Source organism: Nelusetta ayraudi, unplaced genomic scaffold (assembly GCF_046127955.1).
Source record: "Nelusetta ayraudi isolate G7.1 ecotype Tasmania unplaced genomic scaffold, CSIRO-AGI_Nayr_v1 ptg000005l, whole genome shotgun sequence".
NCBI lineage: Eukaryota > Metazoa > Chordata > Actinopteri > Tetraodontiformes > Monacanthidae > Nelusetta > Nelusetta ayraudi.
The window spans coordinates 5,216,692-5,242,116 of record NW_027466055.1 but is presented as its reverse complement, the minus strand read 5'-3'; the positions used below and the strand labels follow the sequence as shown (position 1 = coordinate 5,242,116).

At 45.6% G+C, this 25,425-nt stretch overlaps 1 protein-coding gene across 1 annotated transcript; it reads left to right on the top strand.

Annotated features, from left to right (window-relative positions):
- The first annotated feature begins 1,931 nt into the window (after nt 1-1,931).
- Nucleotides 1,932-25,406, top strand: LOC142904594 (ras-specific guanine nucleotide-releasing factor 1-like). The gene is made up of 27 exons (XM_076050794.1): nt 1,932-2,959; nt 7,727-7,833; nt 9,601-9,748; nt 10,441-10,533; nt 10,813-11,066; nt 11,152-11,231; nt 11,610-11,803; nt 12,461-12,570; nt 12,703-12,821; nt 13,139-13,299; nt 13,491-13,554; nt 13,966-14,108; nt 14,313-14,395; nt 14,951-15,199; nt 16,631-17,004; nt 17,790-17,906; nt 20,109-20,279; nt 20,911-21,017; nt 21,097-21,209; nt 21,400-21,460; nt 21,570-21,676; nt 21,856-21,940; nt 22,114-22,311; nt 22,656-22,735; nt 22,822-22,939; nt 23,085-23,153; nt 23,388-25,406. The coding sequence occupies exons 1-27, from the start codon at nt 2,684-2,686 to the stop codon at nt 23,478-23,480; spliced, it is 3,774 nt and encodes a 1,257-aa protein (XP_075906909.1). The 5' UTR covers nt 1,932-2,683; the 3' UTR covers nt 23,481-25,406.
- Nucleotides 25,407-25,425: the final 19 nt, after the last annotated feature.

Here is a 25,425-nt window from a genome sequence, read left to right as displayed (position 1 = left end):
GTAAGGTGAAAGAAGAGCAGCAGGGCCTTACCGTTGAATCACTGGAAACTCACTAATTCTTGATCATAGTCATGAATATATCGTTAAATGAACTTTGGGTGATTATTCCAACTTTTGACGTGTAATTTCCGTTGCGTAAGCTCATCAATGAACTAATAAATTGTGGCAGACCCACATTGGGTTACCTAAGCCTTCCTATAATCCCTGCTCCATCTTTGTTGATGAATAATTGACGGTGGGGCTTGATACACTTGGAGACCAGAGGCCCAAAGAGAATACTATAAAATCCTGTTGCGCAATATCTCTAAAAAATGACCTCAAGCCGTGGGCTCCGCCCTCTAAGAGCTGGCATCTGATTGGCTAAGTTTTCATTGGTCTGAATCCCCTTTGTGACCTTTGTCAAATGTCAGCGGCGCTCCGTCTCTTCAATCTTGTGCTCCCCTCCCCATTCTATACTCTCCATAATAGGAAACCATAAAAATAATCTTTACTATCAGTGCCAGTCAGAGAGGAGAATCACCTCATTACCACACAATCCTGAGGGGCCTGATTATGGGATGTGAGGAGTTGAGCTCGGGGCGTTCTGGAGGCTCGCTCAGCTAATAGAAGCGTGGAGTTGAATTTGCGGCTCATCCTACATTGTTGCGCGTCTTTCTTTTCGCTCCCTGCCATTCAGCGCTGTGCATGTCAAATGAATTGAACGACAGAGGAAAAGCCTGAAATACTTTTTTTTTTAACAGTGAATTGTCCTTTCCCTTCTTGAACGAAACAACCGAAGGCCAGCTGAATGCAAGGTATCGTATCCCACTCAAACGTGCCCAGTTACCTCCCGGTATCCTTTTAATGATCCCACGCAGAAAAGATGCTGTGATCCCACTGTGAAACACCCTGTGATAAAACAGACCATTGTATGTGGCCTTGCCCCAATATGCTAATCCAGGATTAATTATGGGCCAACCCTAATGAGTGTCTCTCTTGCCCTCTCAGATATGTAAATGTACCAGAGAGGCTTTGTGTTCTATAAAAGAGACAGGAGGGGACAGAAAGAGACGAGGACAAAAGGTTTAGTGGCCATAAATTACTTCAAATTATATCACCACCGTGATAAAAAAACAAGCTCTGCTCTCATTTAGGGCAAGGGAGAAGATTTACTTCAAAATCATTTTAAATATCAATGCACCTCTGCGGGGGCATTCTTCATCCTTGGTTACCTGAGATGGAGGTGGGGAAGGTGATGGTCATATCCATCTTTCCCCTTTCTTTAAAGATAATTACATCATTATCGAAGCTTAGTTCCAAGGAGCAAATTATAAAGACCTGTACTCGGCATATTGTTCCTCATTGCATGTCTCTTTAATACTGTGCAGCGAAACATGTTTTCAGAGTAAATTGGTCCAAAACAATACAAAGCGCACCAATAGACCAAAAACCTGAGACGGTGATGGGCAAATAATTATAGAAATGTGAAAACAGCGATGAAGCAAAGTCAATAAGAGAATAAATGAAAGGTCAAAAGTAGCTTTACATGTGTTTTCAAACCATAATGTGTCCCTAGTTCCTATTTTATTGCCGATTGAACCCCCTGCCCCCCTTTTTTCAGGTAGGCCAAAACATTTCTTGCAAACAGGAAGGTAAATATACCGTTTCCTTGAGATCAGTAAATGTGTTTGGATGATTTGTATTTTGTTAATTAAAAATAGGGTGACTTGGTTGTGCAGAGGTTAGCGCGAAGGTCATGTGTCCGAGGCACCAGCAGACCCCCACTGAGTTCAGGAATAAACGGGTATAGATTATAGTGTTTATGTGTATGTATGTATATATATATATGTATATATATGTATATGTATGTATACATATATATACATATATATATATGGAGAGAGAGAGAGAGAGAGAGAGAGAGAGAGAGAGATCATTAAAAAAGGAGTGTGAAATAAATTCAGCTCACTGGCTTAACATCAAATCTGGTAAATCAGGTTGAAGGTGAACGAATAGGATCTTGTAGTTCACCAAAAAAAAAAAAGATGCTTTGTGAGTAACAAATGGAAGTGATTAACGGTGCAAGGCTGCGGCACTGGAGTTCAGGAGGGTTGTGGGTTTGACAAGTGTCGAGGATGAGACTTTCTCCGAGGAACTGTCCGAGGTGCTGATATGCGCTGTTCCTGTGTATCTCTGTGTGTGTGTGTGTGTGTGTACGGCGGCAAGGGGGGGTGGGAGGGAGGTCACGTGACCCTGCCTCCAGCCCCCGCGCAAAGGGGAGGATGCGGCGCGCGTGCTACAGAGAGAGAGAGTGAGATAGAGTGAGAAATAGAGAGAGCAGGCTTGCGTGCGTGCGCGTGCGTCGATCGTGCACGGGGACACCTTCGGTCCTCGCACCATGAGACGGCGTCGGGGCTCGCTCCGGCTCGCGGAGGGGTGGCGTTGGGGCGCAGGATTCTCTCCGCAGCTCGAATGCGCAACTTTGACTCGCCGGACGTCGTCTTCGCGCCGGGAGTGAGTTCCTTTCACACCGGGTCCTGCCGCGTGTGGTCGGTGGGGTTGGGCTGCTGGTGCTGGTGCTGGTAGTGCTGCTGGTGGTGCTTGACTGCTGAGCTAAGGAGGAGAAAACATGTAAGAATCCGCAGGCATTTCCGGCCCCCCTATTCCCCGACCCGGCCCGGCCCGGCTCGGCTCGGCAGCCAAAATGCAGAAGGGGATGAGGCTGAATGACGGCCACATCACCTATCTGGCTCTCCTGGCGAAGAAGGACGGGACGCGGCGCGGCTGCCTGAGCAAGAGGAGCTCGGACAACACCAAATGGCACTCCAAGTGGTTCGCCCTGTTGCAGAACATGCTCTTTTATTTCGAGAGCGACTCCAGCTCCCGGCCCTCCGGACTGTACCTGTTGGAGGGCTGCGTGTGCGACAGGGCGCCGTCCCCGAAGCCCTCGCTGTCTGCGAAGGAATGCCTGGAGAAGCAGGTGAGGCTCCGGCTCACCCGCGGCGCTCCGACGCACTCGATCTGCGCCGTGGCTTCGCAGCTCTGCCAATAAAATTTTGCGCTTGTTGTTGTTGTTGTTGTTGCTGTTGCTGTGGTGAAAGCAACGTTTGATGGTACGACAAACAAACAAACAAACAAACAGCGCCGTATTTGTTACTGTGCGGTTTTTCTTAAGGGCGAAAACAAAGACAAATGTTCCGGAGATGCCCACTTGACGTGCGATATTACGTAATAACGTCATCCTCGCTGTGATTGTGTCGATTCTTAACCAAAAATAGCCGCTTCGTGAAACGAACCACATCAACCTCGCACACACTCGGTGAGTGATGGAGGTGTCAACGGGAAGGAAAACGCACTGCCGTGGAGGAACTTTGGGCGACTTCTCCTCCAGCAGCGTCCACTCTTCTTCTATTTGCATTCCGTAACTTTTAAAACGCCTCACACAAACAGGCGTCGTTACCGTCATGTGTTCGAACGCGTAAACTTTGCAGGTTGCCATCTTGCGGAGGAACGCTGCCCCCTTCCCTTCCTTCCCTGTCGGTTTGACGTATTGATTTAATTCCTCGTCTTGATATTAATAGCATCCTACCTTGGCAACTGTGTCTCCCCGGCTTGTTTCATTTGATAGCTCTCATATCATCGCCGGCTTGTTAACGACAGCCAGGGATGGAAGCCCAAAAATATCACATGCAACGTCTTTGTTTCTCAGTGCATCCTCCCCACCATCCCTTTAATTCCCAGGGAGTTTAGTGGCATGGATTAACACGATGGCTAAACAATCTCTCCTGTTTTTCCTGCTTTCATTCCCTCCATCTATCTTCTGTGCTAGAGAGAGTGACACAATCTGAAAAATAATAATAATAATAATAATCTGGAGGGGAAACGGCTGAGTTGTTTGGCGAGGTTAGAGGGGGGAGGCTGGTGCAGGAAAAGGAATCAAAACCTGAAGTGGTCAAGCGTCTGCGATCAAGCATCTGCGAGCTGCTGACTGCAGTCACCTGGAATCTGCTCAGCCAGCTGCACTCTGCTTCCCCTGCAGCATGAGCAGCAAGAGGGGATCCGGGTCAGAAGTCGATCGGGTGGGTCAGTGCGTCTCTGACCGGTTCGTGGCCCTGATAGGGGAACTGCGGTCATCGTTTGTGATTTCGGGGACGTTTTCACAGAGAACGTCGGCAAATCAGGACTTTTGTTGTGATTCTGTTTGTTTTGATTGTCGATGTCCTTGGTAGAAGGAATAAGAGTAAGATTAAGATAAGAATAGTGATTGAATAAAAACACTGCGAGTATAACAGATGATCAATTCCTTTATGTCTTTTTCCAACAACAATTAATTATCAATTTATTTATTCATTCATTCATTTTACAACTTTTGAGCATCTTTTTAAATATTTATCAGATTAAAATCTTATTTGCTGGCACTTTCTGACCCATTCATGTTTCATTTAAATCAGAAAATTAGGATTTTAATCATTTGTATTTCCATGTAGTGATACAAACGCTCCTCAGTAGGGTTTTCCCAAATGTCTGCTAGTCCATGCCGATATGTCTACCCACCCCGTAAAATGTAATGTTTATTTACTCATTGCACATGAGATTGCTTCACTCTCATGTCCTGAACTATCAACGTGTATGATGATTGTACACTACATTTCCCATTAAAAAACAAAACCAAAAAAAAAAAAAAACAGGTCAAGACGAGTTGCATGTTCTGTTCTGGAGATGAAATACCAACTAAGTGACAATCTACAATGACAGCTGTTCATGAAGGCTGCTCGGGCAAATTAATTTCAACAGTGAATTAAATGACTCTGAAAGCCTTTCGATTAGCATAACACCGTCTCCAGTTCCCAGCGGTACGTCGTGTCTGTCAGCACTGAAATCTTCAGGTTTTGTGTCATTTTGTCTGAAAGTTTTTTTTTATTTCTTCAATAACATCTGCACTTTTTGCTCGAAAGCATCGCGTTATGTCTTGTGGTTTGCGGTCTTGTCTTTGCCTTATTATGTCCTCTTGAATGCACCGCTGTGAGCGGGTGGCTTGAGGACAGACAGGCTAATCAATGCATCCAGGTGTCTGTAAACATACGGACTACCATCCCCCACTATGGGAAAGCAAAGCAGGGCAACATGTGAGTCAATGCGGACTGCAGGGGTCATTTGAGGTGACGGGCTACTGCAGATTTCTCACATCAAGCTTATTCGACGCCCATAATCAACCGACTCCAATATTCTGTGGAGGGTGTTTGCGCAACATGGGTTTCTTTGCACGTGCGAGTGTGGCTGCTGGATCTTCATCAGTGTGTGTCAAAGGGAGAAGGACAGTTTCACCAATAGACGCAGAGCCAACTGCCCCCTTGCAGGTCTGCAGTGTTTTTTTTCTTCTTTTTTTAAATTCTTTTTTTTAAACATTTTTTAATAGCATTCGCTGCTCAAAAAGACGAAGAGAGGACCCTCACTCCTCCCTCCCCATCTGTCTCTACACCCTCATTGTATTCTGTGGAGCGTTCTACTTTTTACGTGTTCTTACTCCCCATTTGGAAGACAAGCTACTCTTTTTTTTCCCCCGCAAGCAGTTACTATGGCAATCCCTTTTTTTTCCGCGTCTAAAAAAGCGCGTTTGAGGGGGGGGGGGGGGGGAAAGAAAGAGAGTGCGAGAAAATGCCTCGGCCTCGTGTTTCGCTTAGCGGGCCACAGAAACGACGTGCAGGAGAGCTCCTGGGTTTGCCGTGTTGCTGAGCCGTCTGAATGAAGCGAGCAGCGTGTCGACGGGGTTGTTTTACATCTTTCTTCCCCCACTGTGGCCGTTCGGTATTACACTGAAAGTGATTTGCACTTGCAGGCAGGACAAGGCCGGACAAAGAGGCAGATTTTCACGGCATATTTGAAAGTGTGAAATCAGAGTGGTTTTTACAGGAAAATGCCCAGTTCGGCGCTAAAGTTCTCTGAGCGCACTTGATAATGCAGCCGCATTTTGAATGACCGGCCGTGGCCCCCAGGAATTCATGGTTCCCTCTATGTCAGTGGATGTGAACAGGACCGAAAGCCCAAGGGGGCCGTTGATATTTTCGAAGCGAGTGCTGGGACAGAAAACGCCATCATTTACACCAAGAACCGCAAACATTTGGTGAGAACCATGTGGCTATTCGTGATGGTTAAAGAGAAACTCATTTGTTTGCGAATGGCTTCATCCACCTGTAGGGTCGGTTGCATAGGTAGTTCGACAGTTGGAGGGTGCGGGAGCCATGGTGAATACAAGGAAGCGGTTTTCTGAGGTCACGAGCCGTGACCCCTAGAATTACTCCATTACCTCTAGAATTGCGCAAAACCTAAATATCGCAATAAAAAACTGTCAATGGAAACAACTAAACTTCAAAAAAACAACAACTCTCAAATATTGCTAAAAGGTTTTTATGCTGTCATGAGGTGTTTTTTTTTGAGACGTATCGATAGAGATGTATCGCAAAAGTGTCATGGAAACACTTCTTACGCATTTACACGTCAAGCGGATGTGACGTACGGGGTCACGTGACCAGTTCACTTCAAGTGAAAATGTAATCAAAAGCCTTTCTACCTCTCCCAGGTTAGCATTAGCGCCCCCTGTCAGTTGTGCCTGACAGAGGGAAAAGAAAAAAAAAAGTACAAAAATCAGTTTCAGCCAGAAGTTAAACCCTTTTCACGTTTTTGCTGCAGCCCGTCATCCGAGGACTAGAGATGTTTTTTTTTCTTTTCTTGAAAGACTTTGGAGGTTTTTGTTTTGTTTTTTTTTTGTTTTTTTTAATGTTTTTATAACGGTTGGTAATTGAGAGCCCAGTTTTATTATCATCAGTTGTAAATGTGTTTAACCTCCAGCATCCTTTCCTCTATTTCAGACGAAATTTAAAAGCGTTTGTTTACAGTTTTTCAAACGGAGCTTTTTTTTTTTTTTTTTTTCACAACGGCCCACATTGTCTCACTTACCAGCAGGTGAGAAAAAAAAATTGACTCGGGGCTAAATATAGCTGCTTAAAAGCCTTGACACGCCAGCTCGCAGGAAGGGAGAGATGAGAGGCGCATTATTGACAAAGGCCCTTTCTTCTGCTCATCAGGAAATATAGAACATTACTCCGCTCGCAAATGATTTGCTCTTGGCATTTGGGATGGATATAAAAAGGGGGGGGGGGGGGAGATCCAATATAGCGGATTTACCGAGGTCTATTGACAACACATCAGTCTTACCTCCAACAGCTCTTCGGCACAACTGGGCGACCCGCACGATGATTGCAAGTGACCACCGCTCTGGTTAATATGAGGATTTAAAAAAAAAAATGTATTCTATTTTTTTTTTTTTTTTTTGAAAAGCTTATTAGACAACAATTGCAAACGTATTTAGAGAGCCTTTAATACTGTTGGGTCAGAGGGGGTAATTAGTGACTGAGGGGGCGGGGAGGGTGAGGACATAGTCCGTGTGTTTGTAGCACTGAAATGCTGCCAATTTAGGAAAAACCAAACAAAACACGGTGTCAGAGGTGAGTTGCCGGGTTACGGGCTCGGCGCACGGAGCCTTTCCGATGAAACGCCTCAAGAGGTTTTGCGCGCGGACACGCACACGCAAGGTACACGCGTCGTGTCAGCCGTTTGTTTCCATTGGCCGCAGCTCGTTCAGAGGGACGCTCCGCATCTTTCAACTTCAAGACGAACCTAACCAGATTCTTGCCGCGGCTTCACGCGCCACAGCAAATATTTGACTTGTCTCCGTAATGTCGTTTCGCAGTACTACTTCACCGTCACGTTCAATCACGACAACCAGAAGGCTTTGGAGCTGCGCACAGAGGACGTCAAGGACTGCGACGAGTGGGTGGCTGCGATCACACAGGCCAGGTACACTCTCACACGCAACCTCTCACCCTGTCGACGCGCACTCGAGGAGACTCTGACGTGTTAAATGTGTCAAGAATGTGCTTGTGTGTCGAGTCAGAACTGCAGGACGCACGACAGTTGATAGAGAAGTAATTGAAAATGCGATTATTCTCTGTTGTGACATTATTATAACCACTGCTGACCGACGTCACCCCTGCTCGCTGATTGATCAGGTGAAAGGCATGTGTGTGTGTATATATATATATATATATATATATATATATATATATATATATATATGTATATATATATATATATATATATATAAACGCATATATAATGCAACCATGTTTTGAAAACATGTGTTTGGCCCTAAAATTTTGACAACAATAAGCTTTAGGTGTAGCGCAGCTTTATGTAACCTAATAGGCACTCCTCGTGTCACACAAAGCGCTCAAGGTGCTTAGCACACTTTTGTGTTGATGCAAAAAATGAGAAACGCAGCGTAACAGATTTAACCAAAGCACAAAACAGGTTGCAAAACAAAGTGTTTCACAACAACACTCTGCCCAGTCCACGTTTTCACCAAAGTCTGTGTTTTTAGTAGTGGTGTGTCATGCCACCGATTTCCATGCTGATGCCACACCAAGCAAGAGCCAAAGGTATCACTGCAGATACAAGAACGGGAAGCGTTTTTTTACCAAAGCTCACCGTTTACGAGTGTTTCAAATTGTAGCCATGCAGCGACACAAACCTAAGAGCATCATTGTTTTTGTTTAATTCTAAGTGGCAACTCAAGACTGAAAAATACAGACCAGCTATTTAATGTGTAATCAATCCAAAAAATAGGACACGTCTGGTACGTCGCAAATCCCGACACTTGATTATGGAGCTGCGCAATACAAGGTTCTAGTTACGTTTCAGTTCCCAAGTGGCAAATGCTTTTCAATTTCCTTCAATTCTATGATGTAAATAAAGACAGCCTTTGGCCTTGATAATGATTTGCACCACCTTGAATAACCCAAACTGGAAGCTTATGTCATTTGGGTCAAACCTTTGATGACGCAACCTGATAGAGCATATGGCTTCCTGAGCGAGAGAGCAAGTCTTGATCCATTTGCTGCTACGCCGTCTACTGTTGCTGCAGCTCGTGAAAAACAAAGCCAAAAATAAATATGATATGATGAGAAAATGTTGACTTGTTGTAATGAATCCCACTGTAGGGAAAAGCCCTTTATGAAGAGAAATGATGAGTTGTGGGAGCCATGTGACACAATCCCACTGAAATGGTGCAAATGGAAAGTTGAGAAAGTCAAATGAATAAAATCCGATTGGACTGAAGATTGCACTGATTAGGGCTCCGTCAAGGCAGCACAGGCTGATGTGCAGGTGCACCTTAGCCTGGAAGTACATTTTTTTTCTTCAGACATCACTGATGTCTGGATTCTGCAGGGCTCACGGTTTTGATTTTCCTTTGACCACCTCCTCCTTTCAACACATTTGCCATTTAACGAGCGGCGCTGCGAGGTTAAATCCAATTAAACTAAAACCCCTTTGTCGAAATGGGCAACGTCCACACGGAAGCGGCTTTCACACACGGCCTGCTAAGCCTGCGAGCGCTCGACCGATTGCTTGTGTAAGTGCCCAGCCCGCTCTCAGCTGCCGACACAAGGTCTCCGGTTGAAGCGAGCGCCGGTCAGAGGTCTCGCGTTTTCTCTGATAAAATCTATAAAGCGCCGGTGACGCACGTCTTAATGAGGTCCCCGCGATGTCTGCCTGTATTTATAGTTACAGGAACCTGGCTACGGAGCATGAGACCCTCATGCAGAAGTATCTCCATCTTCTCCAAATAGTCGAGACGGAGAAAACTGTTGCCAAGCAACTTCGACAACAGATAGAGGACGGGGAGATCGAGATCGAGCGGCTAAAACTGGAGGTGAGTCGACTCGGGGATGTGGTGGCGCCTTGCGAGCGTGCGGTGGAACTGGAGTAAGACGGAGGGGGGCGAGAAGCGCGTGAGGCTGGAAAAGACTCGGGACACAGACTGAGCATTGAGCGCAAGGGTCACGACCTTGATCGCAGCGTTGTGTGTTGACGGCAGAGGCGGAGGGACGGCCTTGTTGGAGACGCCGCTGCTCGCACCGTCCTTACTTGGCCGAATTTAACCGCATCGAATGCGGCTCGCTTTAAAGTGCTAATGGGTAGCTTCATTTCAATTGGATGTTTTCAATATGCATGAATGAGCCTCTATTGAAGACGGCAGCCCGCACCAAAACATGATAATGCAGCGTGTCTCTTTTGGTGGATGAATTGTCTCCCAGTAATGGACTGTGGAGTGTTTCAGCCCTCTTTTGAACAGTGCATGTTTTCCATCATATGCGGTGTCAACGGGTTCACATGAAACAAGAAGAAATATAAATGTAAGCTAGGTAACACATTCATGTGCTTTGTTATTATTTCCAGCTATTTAATGGACTCTTGTCTCCACATATGCAACGATAAATGCTGAAAGAAACATCCACAATAGCAAAAAACAAACAATACTAAACAGAGAATATTGGCAATGACATTGGTAGAGTTTGAGTTTCAAACAATGCAAGTTAATGTTTGACATTTGCTGAATCTCAGATCGCTGGGCTGCTCAAAGACAATGAGAAGATCCAGTCAAACCCAGAGGTCCCGCCTAGCGACGACGACACAGAGATCAAGAAGATCAAGAAGGTGAGATGCTGCTGACGTTTGACCCTCCTGCTGCTTCCTTCGTTGTGTCAAGAGGAACAGGAGAGAAGGACGCAGGAAGGCGTCGACTGTCAAGCTTGTGTTTTCTCAGTCACTTAATCTCATTTAATTCGTTAAATTTAAAAATCAAGTGAGAACATTGGGTTTACAAAAATCTGTTTCATCGAATTTACACAAGACATGGAAGGCTTTGTCACTTTCTTATGATTATCAGAGTACCACATGTACACGAACGGATCTAATCCCCTCCCGTCATCACAGGTCCAGAGTTTCCTGCGAGGTTGGATTTGCCGCAGGAAGTGGAAGACCATCATCCAGGACTACATCCGCTCGCCGCACGCCGAGAGCATGAGGAAGAGGAACCAGGTGGTGTTCAGCATGCTGGAGGCCGAGGCCGAGTACGTGCAGCAGCTCCACATCCTGGTCAACAACTTCCTGCGGCCGCTGCGCATGGCCGCCAGCTCCAAGAAGCCGCCCATCACCCACGATGACGTCAGCAGCATCTTCCTCAACAGGTGGCTGGTGGCCAGGCGGGCTGTGACCAAGAGTGGGAAGCACAGAAAAACTCACCAGCAATTTTGTCTTTTTTTTTGTTATCAGCGAGACCATCATGTTTCTCCATCAGATCTTCTACCAGGGCCTGAAGGCCAGGATAGCCAGCTGGCCCACACTGGTGCTGGGTAAGAGAAGTTATACTTTGTAAATAGGATTCCAGTGTGTAACACTGAACATATTGCTGTTATTAATTCATTAAAGCCTTGAAAGGTCTCATTTAGAGAAGTTTTGTACAATCAAAAAGATTTAATGGTGCCAACTTCAGTTCTTCTGTTTTCGTCCTGGACTTAGGAAAGGTGCCAGTGCCCTTTGTGACATCAACAAGGGCATTTTTCTCGAGCCGCACAACTGTTTTAACACACACTTTCTTTAATGGCAACCCTGGTTGTCCACCTATGGTTCTTAATGTGGAACTTAGATGTGTTTGAAATAAGAGAAATTGAAAGATTCGGATCTTCTCATGGACACCATTGAGCTTTTCTACTCTTTTCTTTTTGCCACAGCCGACTTGTTTGACATCCTGCTGCCGATGCTGAACATCTACCAGGAGTTTGTGAGGAACCATCAGTACAGTCTGCAGATTCTGGCCCACTGCAAACAGAACCGAGACTTCGACAAGCTGCTCAAGCAGTACGAGGCCAAACCTGACTGTGAGGAGAGGACGCTGGAGACCTTCCTCACCTACCCCATGTTCCAGGCAAGATTCTGCTCTCTCATCAGACTGACATCGCTGGAAAAAAAAAAAGAAGTCAGATGAAATTTGCCATCAAAGAAAAGTGACAGTTTTGGTCTTTGTAAATATTTGTCCTAAGAGATCGTTGGCCACAAAACTTGTTAGGCAATCACTGTATGACCTTTTCAAATGAAACCATTCGAGATGGAAACAATGAGTTAGAACAAACTGCTATGTGACAAAGTAGCGTGGGAGTCTTTGGACACCGATCTGTGATGGCGAGAAATTTTCTAAACTGCTTCAGGGTCAACTTAGATAAAGAAACTTTCTCTATGGTTCGGCCAGTCCAATAGATGCCATAATGAAGAAACTACATCTGAAATTTCATCAAACCTCTGCTTGAAAGGTTTATATTTCCAGGGTAATTAACTATCAGTTCTCTGCCAAGAGAAGGAGCTAATTTTTTTCATCTCAAAGATGATCTCAGTGCCTTCCGGCCAAAAAACCCTGGACACTGCTTCAGTGTGGCTCTTTTGCTAAAGTCGAGGCTCTTGACTCTGTTCTCCACCCCTTTAAACATCTCGACCTTGCAAGGTTTCGAGTGCAGGCCTGTCGTTCTGCACAGACGGTTTGAAAGTGCTCGCTGACTGGCTGAAGCTCTCCCCTCGCTTGCTGCCTCAGATCCCTCGTTACATCCTGACGCTGCACGAGTTACTGGCGCACACCCCCCACGAGCACGTGGAGAGGAACAGCTTGGACTACGCCAAGTCCAAACTGGAGGAACTTTCCAGGTATGCCATTTGGTCCCTTTGAAAATGTAAACACACTGTGTGTGTTTACATTAAAAACAGGCAGAAGACAAAAAAGACTGGATCTCCAGCTTTTCAGGATGCAACTGTTTCCTAACGGTTCCGTCCTCTCAGAATCATGCATGACGAGGTGAGCGAGACGGAGAACATCAGGAAGAACCTCGCCATTGAGCGGATGATCGTGGAGGGATGCGAAGTGTTGCTGGACACCAGTCAGACCTTTGTGAGACAAGGTAGTGTAGTGTTTAAGACGGTCCACTTTATGTTTGTGTCGAACACACTTTTGTTCCTGCCGATTCTCTTTGGTAAATAAATCCAGTTAGATACATAACATACTTTTTTAGTATATTTAAGTAAAATAGATGCCTGGCTTGATTTCAGTTCTGGAGTTTCACGGTTTCACAGACGGAAAGAAATACTACTACTACTAATAATAATAATAATGATAATAATAATGATAATAATAACCTAAGTCTGAGTCATTTGTGTATCTGTATGTTGTGATCTCTTCACTTCTATTTATGAACGCTGTCCTCAATGCTGTCCACAGGTTCTCTGATCCAGGTGCCGATGAGTGAGAAAGGGAAGATCACCAGAGGGCGGCTGGGCTCTCTGTCCTTGAAGAAAGAGGGAGAGAGGCAGTGCTTTCTCTTTTCCAAGCATCTCATCATCTGCACCCGAGGCTCGGGGGGGAAGCTGCACATCACCAAGGTACAGCGGGGTCACACCACCGTGGTGAAAGTCATTTTATTGAAAGATAATTAATACCTAAATCCTTGGAGGGTTGGCTTCATGTATTTTTTTTTTTTTTTTTAATGACGTTTAACCAGTGAGTCGCATCAATCCGAACATCACTGACATTTTTTAGCTAACAAACTACCAACCTTGTTACTGTCCTGCAGAACGGAGTGGTCTCTCTTATAGACTGCACACTGATGGAGGAGCCAGAGGGAACAGATGAAGAGGGTAAGTTAGTAACGGACGTGAAATGCCTTTCTTTCAGTTTTATAATGTAAGTCAAATGTTTGTTCCTGCTTCTACGTTCGTACTATTTACATTATTTTGCAACAACACACACACTTACACTGCATTAACATTGGCTCACGCAGGGTCTCTGAGGGGCCATTCCTAGGTTAACATAACAAATATGCAGCTTCCTTTCGGAGAGCGCAGGGAATTTCTTCTGTTAGGACGTCCAACAACGTGACAGCAAACTTTGCTGGAAAATCTGAGCTGAACTGCTCATTAGTGCTACTTCTACATCTGCATCGTCACATTGATGATTCTTTCATCCAGCAGATTTTTTTTTTTTTAGTTTTAGATTAGAGTTTATGATATGAATGCACAAGGTGAATTTATTGAATTGGTCGCTTGCAGCCAAGGGGGAGCGGAGTGTTCAGGACACAGAGCACCTGGACTTCAAGGTGATGGTGGAGCCTAAAGAGAGTCAGGCCTACACCGTCATCCTGGTGGCGTCCTCCCGGCAGGAGAAGTCGGCGTGGACCAGTGACATCAGCCAGGTAGAGATTTGACAATGCAACTTTTCTACGAGGAAAACATGAGGAGGGAAACTTTTGCATATCAAAGATCCAAAATTGATAAAAGTCATGAAAGCAGGGTGCTTGTGTGGAGAACAGGGTTGTGAACTCACTCACACTGATGTCTTTTTTTCTTACCCCTCCCCCACCACCACCACCACCACCACCACCACCACCACCTGGCAGTGCATTGACAACATCCGCTGCAATGGCCTGATGATGAACGCCTTCGAGGAAAACAGCAAAGTCACCGTGCCGCAGATGATCAAGTGAGTTGTGCACAAGCGCAGGTGCACTTCTCACGCACAGATTAACAGATTAACAGTCAGATTCAAAACAAAAACAGAATTTGTGCCATGTGGAATTACTTAAGCGTTTTATAGGTCCAGCGTGTACATTTTTTAAGGTAGCCTGCCTGATAGCTCATTTTGTATTTGTTGTGAATTGTCAGGCTGGCTTCCTTTAAAAATGGTGGTGCAAGATGGCATCTAACTAAGAGCAAGAGCCTTATTGCTCTGTGTACATTCTTATATATATGAGAACCGTTATAAGGGTAGAAAAAACAAAAAACAAGAGTATAAACTTTTGTTAATGTGTTTATAGGCAGTATATGAAGATTTTACCCATACAAAAAACATAAATCAAGGCAAATCTTCACACGCTGGACCTTTACGGCAGTGGAGACACAGCAGCTCCAGCAGAACGTTTACCCACCAACTGTTGATCTGCTGTTTGGAAGACCTGCCCAACTCATTGTCAGCGTTCATGGACCTGTCTGCCATGACGACCTAGAGCTAGACCCTCCTCACCTCGCTCTCACGCAGGTCCGACACCAGCCTGTACTGCGACGACGTGGACATCCGCTTCAGCAAGATGATGAACTCCTGCAAGGTGCTGCAGATCCGCTACGCCAGCGTGGAGCGGCTGCTGGAGAGGCTGACCGACCTGCGCTTCCTCTCCATCGACTTCCTCAACACCTTCCTCCACTCGTACCGCGTCTTCACCAGCGCCAACGTCGTGCTCGACAAGCTCATCACCATTTACAAGAAGCCCATCAGTGCCATTCCCGCACGGTGAGGAGATCCTTCGAGGTGCCGGCAATATTAGGACGTACCGCTCAGAGGGGATACGACGCTTTAATGGCTTCGTGCCGCAAACTCGGCGTCCACTCGGTCGTAAACAGAGGTGGCAAAAGTATTCAAAGTATGGACACTTGTGTCAAAAAATGCTCCGGGAAAAGTAAAAGTGCTGGTTCAACTCCTCTACTCGAGTAACAGTAAGAAAGTACAGGTTCTGCGTTTCTGAAATTTACTGAAATAAAAAGTAAAAAAAGAAAAATCCTTTATTTATTTGGTTTTACTTCTAAAATATAATCCAGCTCTTTATTCAACTACACAACAACGTAGCTCAGTCCGCTCCACTTCAAGCAACAACTAGAGCAGAAGAAGTGAATGACTTTGAACAGAATCTTTTCAAATCCCTCTTCTTCACTCTTTCCTTCCCTCCGTCTTTTCCTTCGCTGCCACAAGTCTGACCGTTCCCGTCTCCGCTGTGCTGTCACCATGGCAACCCCTTTACTCTGCTGCAGGACCCCACCCTCTCCCTCTCCTCCCCCTCCTCCTCCCCCGCTCCCCGCACCCCCCCAACCCCCGTCATCTGCAGTGACTCGACCATATTAAACATTGAAGACGGTGTTTTACACCCAAAACCCCCCCGGCCGCTCCTCATTCCTCCCTATGTTCCTCTTTTTCTTCCTGCCCTTTGCTTTTTCTTCCTCCCCGATTCCCGCTCGGCTTCCCCCCCCAATCCCACCCTCACACACACCTCCTGACCCACGTCGTTGTGTCTCCTGTGTGACTGCCTTTCAAATTTCGGCCGAGGAGCCGCGACATGGCTGCAGCGAGGCGCCACAGGACTCGAGGCTTCCCAGTCGCCCACACTGGGAGCCAGCAGCCTTCAGCGTGGTGGAATCCACATCCATTATGTCGCTCCGCTCTCGCCTCCCCCCTCCCCTCCCCTCCCACCCTCTCCTCTCAGCCTTTGCTGCTTCCGCCCGCCCGCCTGTGTGTGCATGTGTGTGTTTTGTGTTTTCCGCACCGTGTATCTGTTTCTTTCTTCCCCTTTCGCTTCATATTTATTTCTCCTTCCTCCTCTCCCACCCCATCGCGTCTCTGTGGGACTCCCCTGGGCTGGTTGCTGTTGGCAGCACCCGTGCCTCCTACACTGTCACTTGACATGCTATTTATAGGCCTTCAGAGGGGGTGGCTCACAGTGCAAGGAGGAAGCTGTCTTAAACAATGTAGCCTAAATAAAGGAGTCAGGAGCTCCTGAGGAGCGGTGGCGCTTAATACGTTTCCCCCTCTGTTTTCAGTGGACAATAAACACATCGCCGTCGCCCGTCGTCCCCCACATCCCCCTTTTCTTTTTAACCAAAATCATTCCCTAACAAACTCCCCCCCGCCCTTCTCTCTCCTCTCCTCTCCTGCCCCCCTCTCCCCCCACAGCTCCTTGGAGCTGTTCTTCACCAGCAGCCAGAACAGCAAGCTCCTCTACGGCGAGCCGCCCACGTCGCCGCGCGCCAGCCGCAAGTTCTCCTCGCCGCCGCCCCTCTCCATCACCAAGACGTCCTCGCCCAACCGCCGGCGCAAGCTCTCGCTCAACATCCCCATCATCACGGGGGGCAAGGCTCTGGACCTGGCCGCGCTCAGCTGCTCCCCCAACGGCTATGCAAGCATGCACTCCACCATGTCGCCCTTCAGCAAGACCAGCCTGGACATCAACAAGCTGTACGTGTCCAGCACCATGGCCAGCAAGATCTCTGACGAGGGCGAGGCCAAAGCCGAGGGCAAAGCGGATGAGTCGGCCCTCAGCAAGCAAGGTGGGGGTCCCTTCTTCTGTGGCCTCAGCTCTCCTGTTGCGCTTCTTCTGCTTATATAATGCAGATATAATACTTATCAATCAATTAAATCACTTTATCAATTAGTTTTCATTTGTGTTGCCTAAGTTTGATAAAAAATCTATTTGCCCCAAAGGGCTTTAAAATTCTGTACGGGTGCAACACCTTCAACCCTTAGACCCTCAAACCAGATGAAGGGGGAAAAAAACCATGAATAAGGATAAAGAAGAAACCTCAGCGAGAACTGCAGAGGAATCCTCCTCTCTATCCGAGTAATAGTATAGTAATAATCATTAACAGTACAATATGCAGTGGGTTCAGGTTAAGATTGTTACAGGGAAGTTAGTACAGGGAAATATTAGCAACTTCTATTTTGGAAAAGTGTCCACTTTGATTCAGCAGGAACAGTCTGTAAATATTAATGCCTTAGTTTGTAATAATCTGCAATAGTCATGAAAATTATTAATCTATTTTTGTATAATCTACAGACAGCTTAATGTACTTGACAGACTTGAAGTATCCTTTTTAAAGACACAATTACACACAATTGAGAAGAAGAAGAGGAACGTCAAGAGAGAAAGTAATAATGATAGTCATGATGATAATGATCCAATAATGACAACAATGTGTGACTAGTTTCTGACATCACATTTTAGTCACGCTGCTGCCTCTTTTTTTTTTTTTTTTTTTTTTTTACTTCACTTCACATTTCTTTTTCGTTGCTTCTTTCATTCCCCAAGCTTTTCTGACCCCGCGTGTCTGTGCAGATCTGTCCGTGAGGGAGGAATGCAAGGAGGACCCCCACCAGAGCGACGAGGCCGAGGCAGAGATGTCCCCTCCCAAGTCGCCGTCGACACCCAAAAACGTCAAGTCCAAAAACTCTGGTACAGTTCACCATTCAGTCTCTCCGTCGCCGCCGTGGGAGCCGGCGTGCGCCAAAACATCAAAACGCAACGAATGCCGTGCCAGAACCCGGAGCTGTTCGGGGAGCGCTCCCAACTGAACTTCCACTCGCTGGATGACTGCTCCTTTCAGCTGTTCTCTCTATCTGAGAGCAGCTTAGCACGTCTTGTGATCCACTTTTGTTTCACAACCTCCCAGTTATAAAACCACTGAGTTGGCAGGGGCGGCGAAAAAAAAAAATCTGGCCAGAGTGTTGAGAGCTGGCAGGCTCACGGCATCGCAGTGCTAGTGAGGCTGCGTCCTCGACAGCGCGCCTTGGCACCGTAAACAAGACAAAAATAGGCAGCTAACGAAAAGATCCTCTTATAATGTTCAAAATGAAATACAAAAAAAAAGAAAACATCATCCTATTTATATAATATACTGAGCCGTTAGATTAAAGTTAGATTTTTCAGACATAATTATTGTGTCAGCAAAAAGTGGCAAGTTGCTTGTATACATTCAGTATATATATACATATATATATATGTGTGTGTGTGTGTATGCATATTTATATATGTGTATATGTGTATATGTGTATATATGTATATGTATATATATATATATATATGTATATACATATATATATGTGTATATATGTATATGTATATATATATATATATATGTATATACATATATATATGTGTATATGTATATATATATATATATATATATATATATATATATATATATATATGTATATGTATATATATATGTATATATATATATATATATATATATATATATATACACATACATATACATATATATATACACATATACATGTGTGTGTATGTATGCATATACATACTGTACATACCATTGATGGACTGCAGAGCTGCAGTTGGGCAGATGTGATGGCATATATTGATGACCGGGCGAGCAGTCATCTATTTTTACAGTGTTTGTGCTGCACTGAGCCGAGTGACAGATGGGTGTAGCTTCATAAAAACACCAGCAGGTGCGGCTGCACCTGTCAGCATATTTCACTCACTGCGTTACTTAAGGGAACCACTCAAAAGCAAAGGTTGCGCTAACTGTCACAAAGGCTAACATGACCGACGGTCACAATTCCCCACTGGTAACAACAAAAGTGTGTCGTTATCAAGTAAAGAATGAAATGCGAGCGAGCGGGCGAGAGAAACCAAGCTGGGGAAATTCCTCAACGGGTTTCACTGGAAATCCGTCGTTTGATTTGTGAGTTTTGTTTGTGAATCTATTCTCATCCAGCAGCAGCATCACCGCAAAGTACGAAGGCATGAACGCAGCGAGTTATTTATAGAGCAGAGTGCACGCCATCAAAATACAGGCAACTTTCTTTTTCAAACAAAAACATATGGGGGGGGGGGGGGGGGGGGGGGTGTAGAAACAAAACCAAGAAAAACAAAACAATATGACGTGCATAGCTGCCCAAATAAGGTCTTGACCACAGCCGCCCACAGAGCTCCCGGCCCTCCCTCCTTCCATCCCTCCATCCCTCCATCCCTCCATCCCTCCATCCCTCCATGTGCTGCAGGTAGTCAAGCACAATTCATCCCCGCTGCGCTGTCTTCCCACAGTGCTGGATTTAAGGGAAGCCAGTGACTTCTGTGAGTGGGTGGAAGGAAACCTTGTACCTTAGCAACGATGTGCATGTTCTTCTGTGCCGCCCCCGGCTCTGCGAAGGGAGGGGGGGAGGGAGGGAAGGAGGGAGAGAGAGCGGGAGGGATGGAGGGAGGCAGACACAGCGTCACAGCTCAGGCTGCAGGACACACCGGCCTTCCTCCCTTATTGGCTCGCTGTTGCCCTCTGTTGGACAACTGGACAACAATTCTTTTGTTGTTGTTTTGTTTTGTCTTCTCAGCCGCGAGTTGAACTCTCAAAATCAACAAAAATTCAAAAATCCATCCCCAGGAAATGCCCTGTTAACATATACCTTCCTTAAAACCACCTGGTTTTCAGTTTGCAGATTTCTGTGGCGTTTACTGACAGGCCGCATATCATTGTGAGGGAATATTGTGTTAATGTCTGCAGCAGCTTCCAAAATATTACCTCCATTTATCTTAATTAACTCACCATTTTGACCTTTGAATGTCCTCTGTTTTTTTTTTTTACTAGAGATATTTGTCTTACTGTTTTTTTTTTCTTCCCTTTTCATTTCGCAGAGTTTTCCTTGTTTTCCTTCAACAACGGCATGGTGGTGTCGTCCTGCCGGGAGCTGGATAATAACCGCAGCGCCCTCTCTGCCGCCTCAGCCTTCGCCATCGCCACTGCCGGTGCAAATGAAGGCACCCCGACCAAGGAGAAGTACCGCCGTATGTCTCTCGCCAGCACAGGTCAGTCATCTCATTGGACGCCAACCAACGCCCTAGAGTCCAAATGGCGGCCCGTTCATTTCAATTAGGTTGCTCACCCAAAATGTTTTCGACTTCCGCATCAATGGGCCCATAGAGCATGCACAGTAGTGTCACTTCCCATCATGCGTCTGTAAGTCACGCGATCTATTTGGCCAATCAGAACTTACACACACATCAGGATGCAGCCAATCAGAACGAGCTGAGACACAGCACCTGGTCTTTATCATTTTTTTTTAAACAACCAAAACTAAAAAAAATCTACAATAGTTTCAGGTCACAGTTGTTCTGTCAACTGTTTTAAATGCGTTTAATTTTGCTTTGCGGTCAATGGGGAAAATGCTTTTTGGGCCCAAGGGATTTTGCTGCAGTACCTTAAGTGGCCACTGGGAAAAGCTGCGTTTACATTTTTCTTGCGTACTGCAGGCAGCAAGCGTCTGGGTTTGTCAGCTACTTTTAACAAAATACAGTACAACTGTTTGAAATATAAATTCTTTTTAAGGCTTTCCAAGCATGTCAATGTGCCAGTTTCGTGTGAACTGCAGCTTTCAGACGCCCCTCTGATTCTCTCTTTCGAGAGATAAACATTTTCTTTCACCACACCCGGCTCCAGGTTTCCCCACTGACCAGCGGAACGGGGACAAAGAGTTTGTGATCAGGAGGGCAGCCACCAACCGGGTGCTGAATGTGCTGCGTCACTGGGTGTCCAAACACCCGCAGGTGCGAATCGTTCCATTGGTCTCCGCAGCCTCCCTGGGCCCTCTCGTCCTCCTGTAACCGCTCTGCTGTCGCCTCTCAGGACTTTGAGCTCCACACGGAGCTGAAGCTGCGGGTCATCGGCTTCCTGGAGGAGGTGATGCACGACCCCGAGCTCCTGACGCAGGAGAGAAAGGCGGCGGCAAACATCATCAGGTTGGTTGGTTGGTTGACGTCACAGCGTTGGAATCTACCTGTTGGTCGGGAGGCGGTGAACACAGGAGATTGGAATGGAGTGTATCACATAGTTGTTGAATCAGTCCAGATCCTCACGTAGTTAAGTCACTCATATTCACCGCGCACATTATTTGGAAAATTGACTTTAACGTTTAGTTTTCCATGGCAGGACGGTCACTCAGGAGGACCCTGGGGACAACCAGGTCACCCTGGAAGAGATCGCGCAGATGGTAGGAGAAAGAGCTCTTGTTATTGTTGCTGTTGTTTTTAAATTTACCCTCTAAAAATGATTCAGTCACGTTGTCGGGATTCCACGATGTGTTCGTGTCCTGCTTTCAGGCCTTGGAGGAGTGCAAGACGGAGCCGTTTGAGAACCACTCCGCCCTGGAGATAGCCGAGCAGCTCACGCTGCTCGACCACCTGGTCTTCAAGGTCATCCCGTACGAGTGAGTGTGCATGTGTTTCTTAACATAAATAAATAAATAAATAAAACACACAAAAAAAACACAGAGACGCACACACACACACACACACACACACACACACACACACACAGGCACAGGCACGGAGTGTTCTTCATTGTTGGCGGCTTGGAAAAAACATGTTGCTTTTTTTCTCCCTGCAGGGAGTTCTTTGGCCAAGGCTGGATGAAGAACGACAAGAATGAGAGAACACCATACATCATGAAGACAACCAAGCATTTCAATGATGTACGTAGAGATCATGATAGATAGACGGATAGATAGATAGATAGATAGACAGATACACAGACAGACAGATACACAGACAGACAGACAGACAGACAGACAGACAGACCGATCGATAGATGGATGGATGGATGGATGGATGGATAGACTTTAATCAGGTTTCACCATCTGTTCAGATCAGTAACAGGATCGCCACGGAGATCCTCCAGTGGGATGACGTCAACATGCGCGTGGCGGTGATCGAGAAGTGGGTGGCGGTCGCCGACATCTGCCGCTGCCTCCACAACTACAACGCCATCCTGGAGATCACGTCGTCGCTCAACCGCAGCTCCATCTTCCGCCTCAAGAAGACTTGGCTCAAGGTGTCCAAGCAGGTACCAGGCAATGTGCAGCCGTCTCATTGTGGTGGAGGATTTCAGATTTGGTCTTTTTTTGGGGGCTTAGTAAATAAAAGTTGAGAAATCTTCTACTTGGACTTCCTAAAGGAGAAGTTTGTTATTCTGATGTCTGATGGGCGTCATTTTGCGACAAACCACCGTGCAGGACAAAGGGCCTGGGTGTTTCTGCTACTATTCAGTTCCCATCACATCAGCTGCAGTCAAAGCTCCAGCACGCGCTTTGCACTTGCTGCAAGTGATCATTGAGACGAGATGCGTTCCCGTTTCAGCTGCCGTTCACTCGTCTTTTAACTCGAGATTCGCCTCGTTCCCACTTGTAGACAAAGACCGTGATCGACAAGTTGCAGAAGCTGGTGTCGTCTGAGGGACGATTCAAGAACCTGAGAGAGGCCCTGAAGAAGTGAGTGTCTGTCGGGTGTCTCTTTACGCCTCCACCCCAGTCCTTCGTGCTCTTTCAGCAATGCCGTGTTCATCCTTTGTCCCCAGCTGCGACCCTCCCTGTGTTCCCTACCTGGGGATGTACCTGACAGACCTGGCCTTCATCGAGGAGGGAACGCCCAACTACACCGAGGACAACCTGGTCAACTTCTCCAAGATGAGAATGGTGAAGACCAAATACTCTTTCAATTGTTTCCGGTTTAAATAAAGCTGATTTTTGTCATCTTTAAAATTATAAAACTGAAACAAAACACAACGCGAAGCATTGTTTAAAATAACAAACTAATGTGGAACTCATCGTCTGCCCTCAGATCTCTCACATCATCAGAGAAATACGGCAGTTTCAGCAAACAGCTTACAAGATTGATCACGAGCCAAAGGTGAGAACCTTTCGAGTCTCGTCTTTTTCTTTCTTTGTTTTGTTGTTGTTGTTGAGTTGACTTGTTAATGTCACACATAAACCTGTCTGATGGAAATTTCACGAAGAAGGCCTGGATTTTCCCACACGGCAGGCACAACTTATTCAATCCCATTCGTATTCGATCTCGCGTTAAAGGCTGAAACTGAGCAGACTCTTAGCAGATTTGCTAACAGTACCTGCCTGTTGCTTCCAGGTTGCAAAGTACTTGCTGGACAGCAGCACAGCGCTGGATGAAGAAAGCCTGTACGAAGCCTCTCTGAGAATCGAGCCAAAAACGTCGTCGTGAAGAGGATCCCTGACTCTCGAGCGTGTACAGCAATTACACACCATAATGTACATAGATTATTATTTGTATTAGATGCAAGTAGGCCGTCGTGCCATTCTAGTTTGTGCTCCCCAATGGACTCTGTTGTGTATAATCGTTAATAGAGACTGAGTAGAAGTCCCGAGAGGTTTGAACTATATAATCACAAGAGTATAAAGATGTTATTTATTGTCTAGAATATCCTTTTATGACTGTTGTTTTGAGCCACACAAGATATTTAATGCTATGCTGATGGGAATGTGCACCGGGTCGACGACAAAGCTCTCACTCTGCAGCGGCAGAGTCAGAATTTTTCAAGCACCCCCTCCCCACCTTTTTTTTTCTCCCTCCAGCCAGGTGTCTTAACAGTTCACACAAACGTCTGTAAATTCACCAGATGCATTTCCAAAGTTGTCGCCTCTACACTTTGCAGCGCATGAATTTCTTAAAGGTTGATATCATGCAGGAACTGCAAGAGGATTTGAGTGACCAAACTTTCAAACTACCAAACACACCTTGATGTTGGTGCATATTTGGTAATATGAATACCTTTTAAGGTAAAAAACCATTAATATATGAATTATCTAAACCGCTCTGAATCAGGCAAAAGTAAAAGTCAACAAGACAACACGACTAGAAATTGAAAATGGATTGATTTCTGAAGTTTGTATGTATGCTCAATACAAATCCATTTAGTTGAGGTCTAATCTTTGTGAATCTGCAGGAAAAAGAAAACACCGGCAGAAACCAAACTGAATCCACCTAATGGGAGTCGGGTGTAAAACATCCCACCAGCACTTTTACATACCCCGAGATTGAGCCACAGTGTCACGTTTCCACACTGAAAACTGCAAGTTTCTAGGCAGCTGTTGCCGGAAATGTTGGTTTGTTTCTGCTGCCCGAATTTGAAAAAAAAAAAAAAAAAATTTTTTTTTCAAATTAATTTACTGGAAAGTAAAGAGGTGTTTGCTGATTGGCTTCTGGGTTCAGGATTAGAGGTGTGTCAATAATTTTAAGTCCGATGAAAGACGACCAGTTTTCAATCCTTTCCTTTTTCAATTGATCTCCCTCCCTGGCTGGCAGCATGACGTGCTTAGAAAATAAGCACTGGGCAGTTTATGTAGCACGTGCAACCATTATTGAGCCACATCAGTGTGTTTGAATCCCCAGCTACTGCACTCAGACATACCGAGCAAGATTTCTACAGTCAGTCGTTTTTGGCCAGTGCATTATGATTTTATTGCCTTAATCATAAACGATATGCCACAAAAAGAGTGTAAACTATTTTTGTCCAACTAAACAGAAATATTATATATACAATGTACAGTTCTGTGTACAGGCAGCCTGATGCTTTTCCTAATGTGCAATGTGTAAAAAAAAAAAAAAAAAAAAAAAAAAACCCCAATCCCTGGAAATGTGTTATCCTTATGATCATTGAACCTTCTAATAACTTTTCTCCCTGCGATACTTTGGAACCACTTGTTGAAAGACAACTTGTAAGTGTAACACATTCTGTACCCCTTCTATTCCAGTGTGTTAGCAGGAGCTATACAGTAGTAACATTGTGCTTATTCTTGGAACATTTATAGGTATTTTTTACAGGCTTTGTACAAAAGGAACCCACAAATATAAAGCTTCAGTGGCAGGCATGTACCTCTTTAGTGTGTTAGAATCAAATCTATATCTTGAACATGATGTGCTTTGTATTTTACTGCCCTGCCCTTGCACACGAATCCTCGCCCTCGAAAAAGGCACATCCGATGTTTGCAGTGAGCAATACCCAGTTGTTTCCAAGAAATATTATTTAGTCTATTCAGCAGCTTGAGCGGTATTTCCAGTTTTGTATAAAAAAAAAATGTATCCTTACCTGATTACCTCTTGTCAATAAATCGAAACTTTTTCAGGGGGGTGGAGTGTCTTCGGGTTC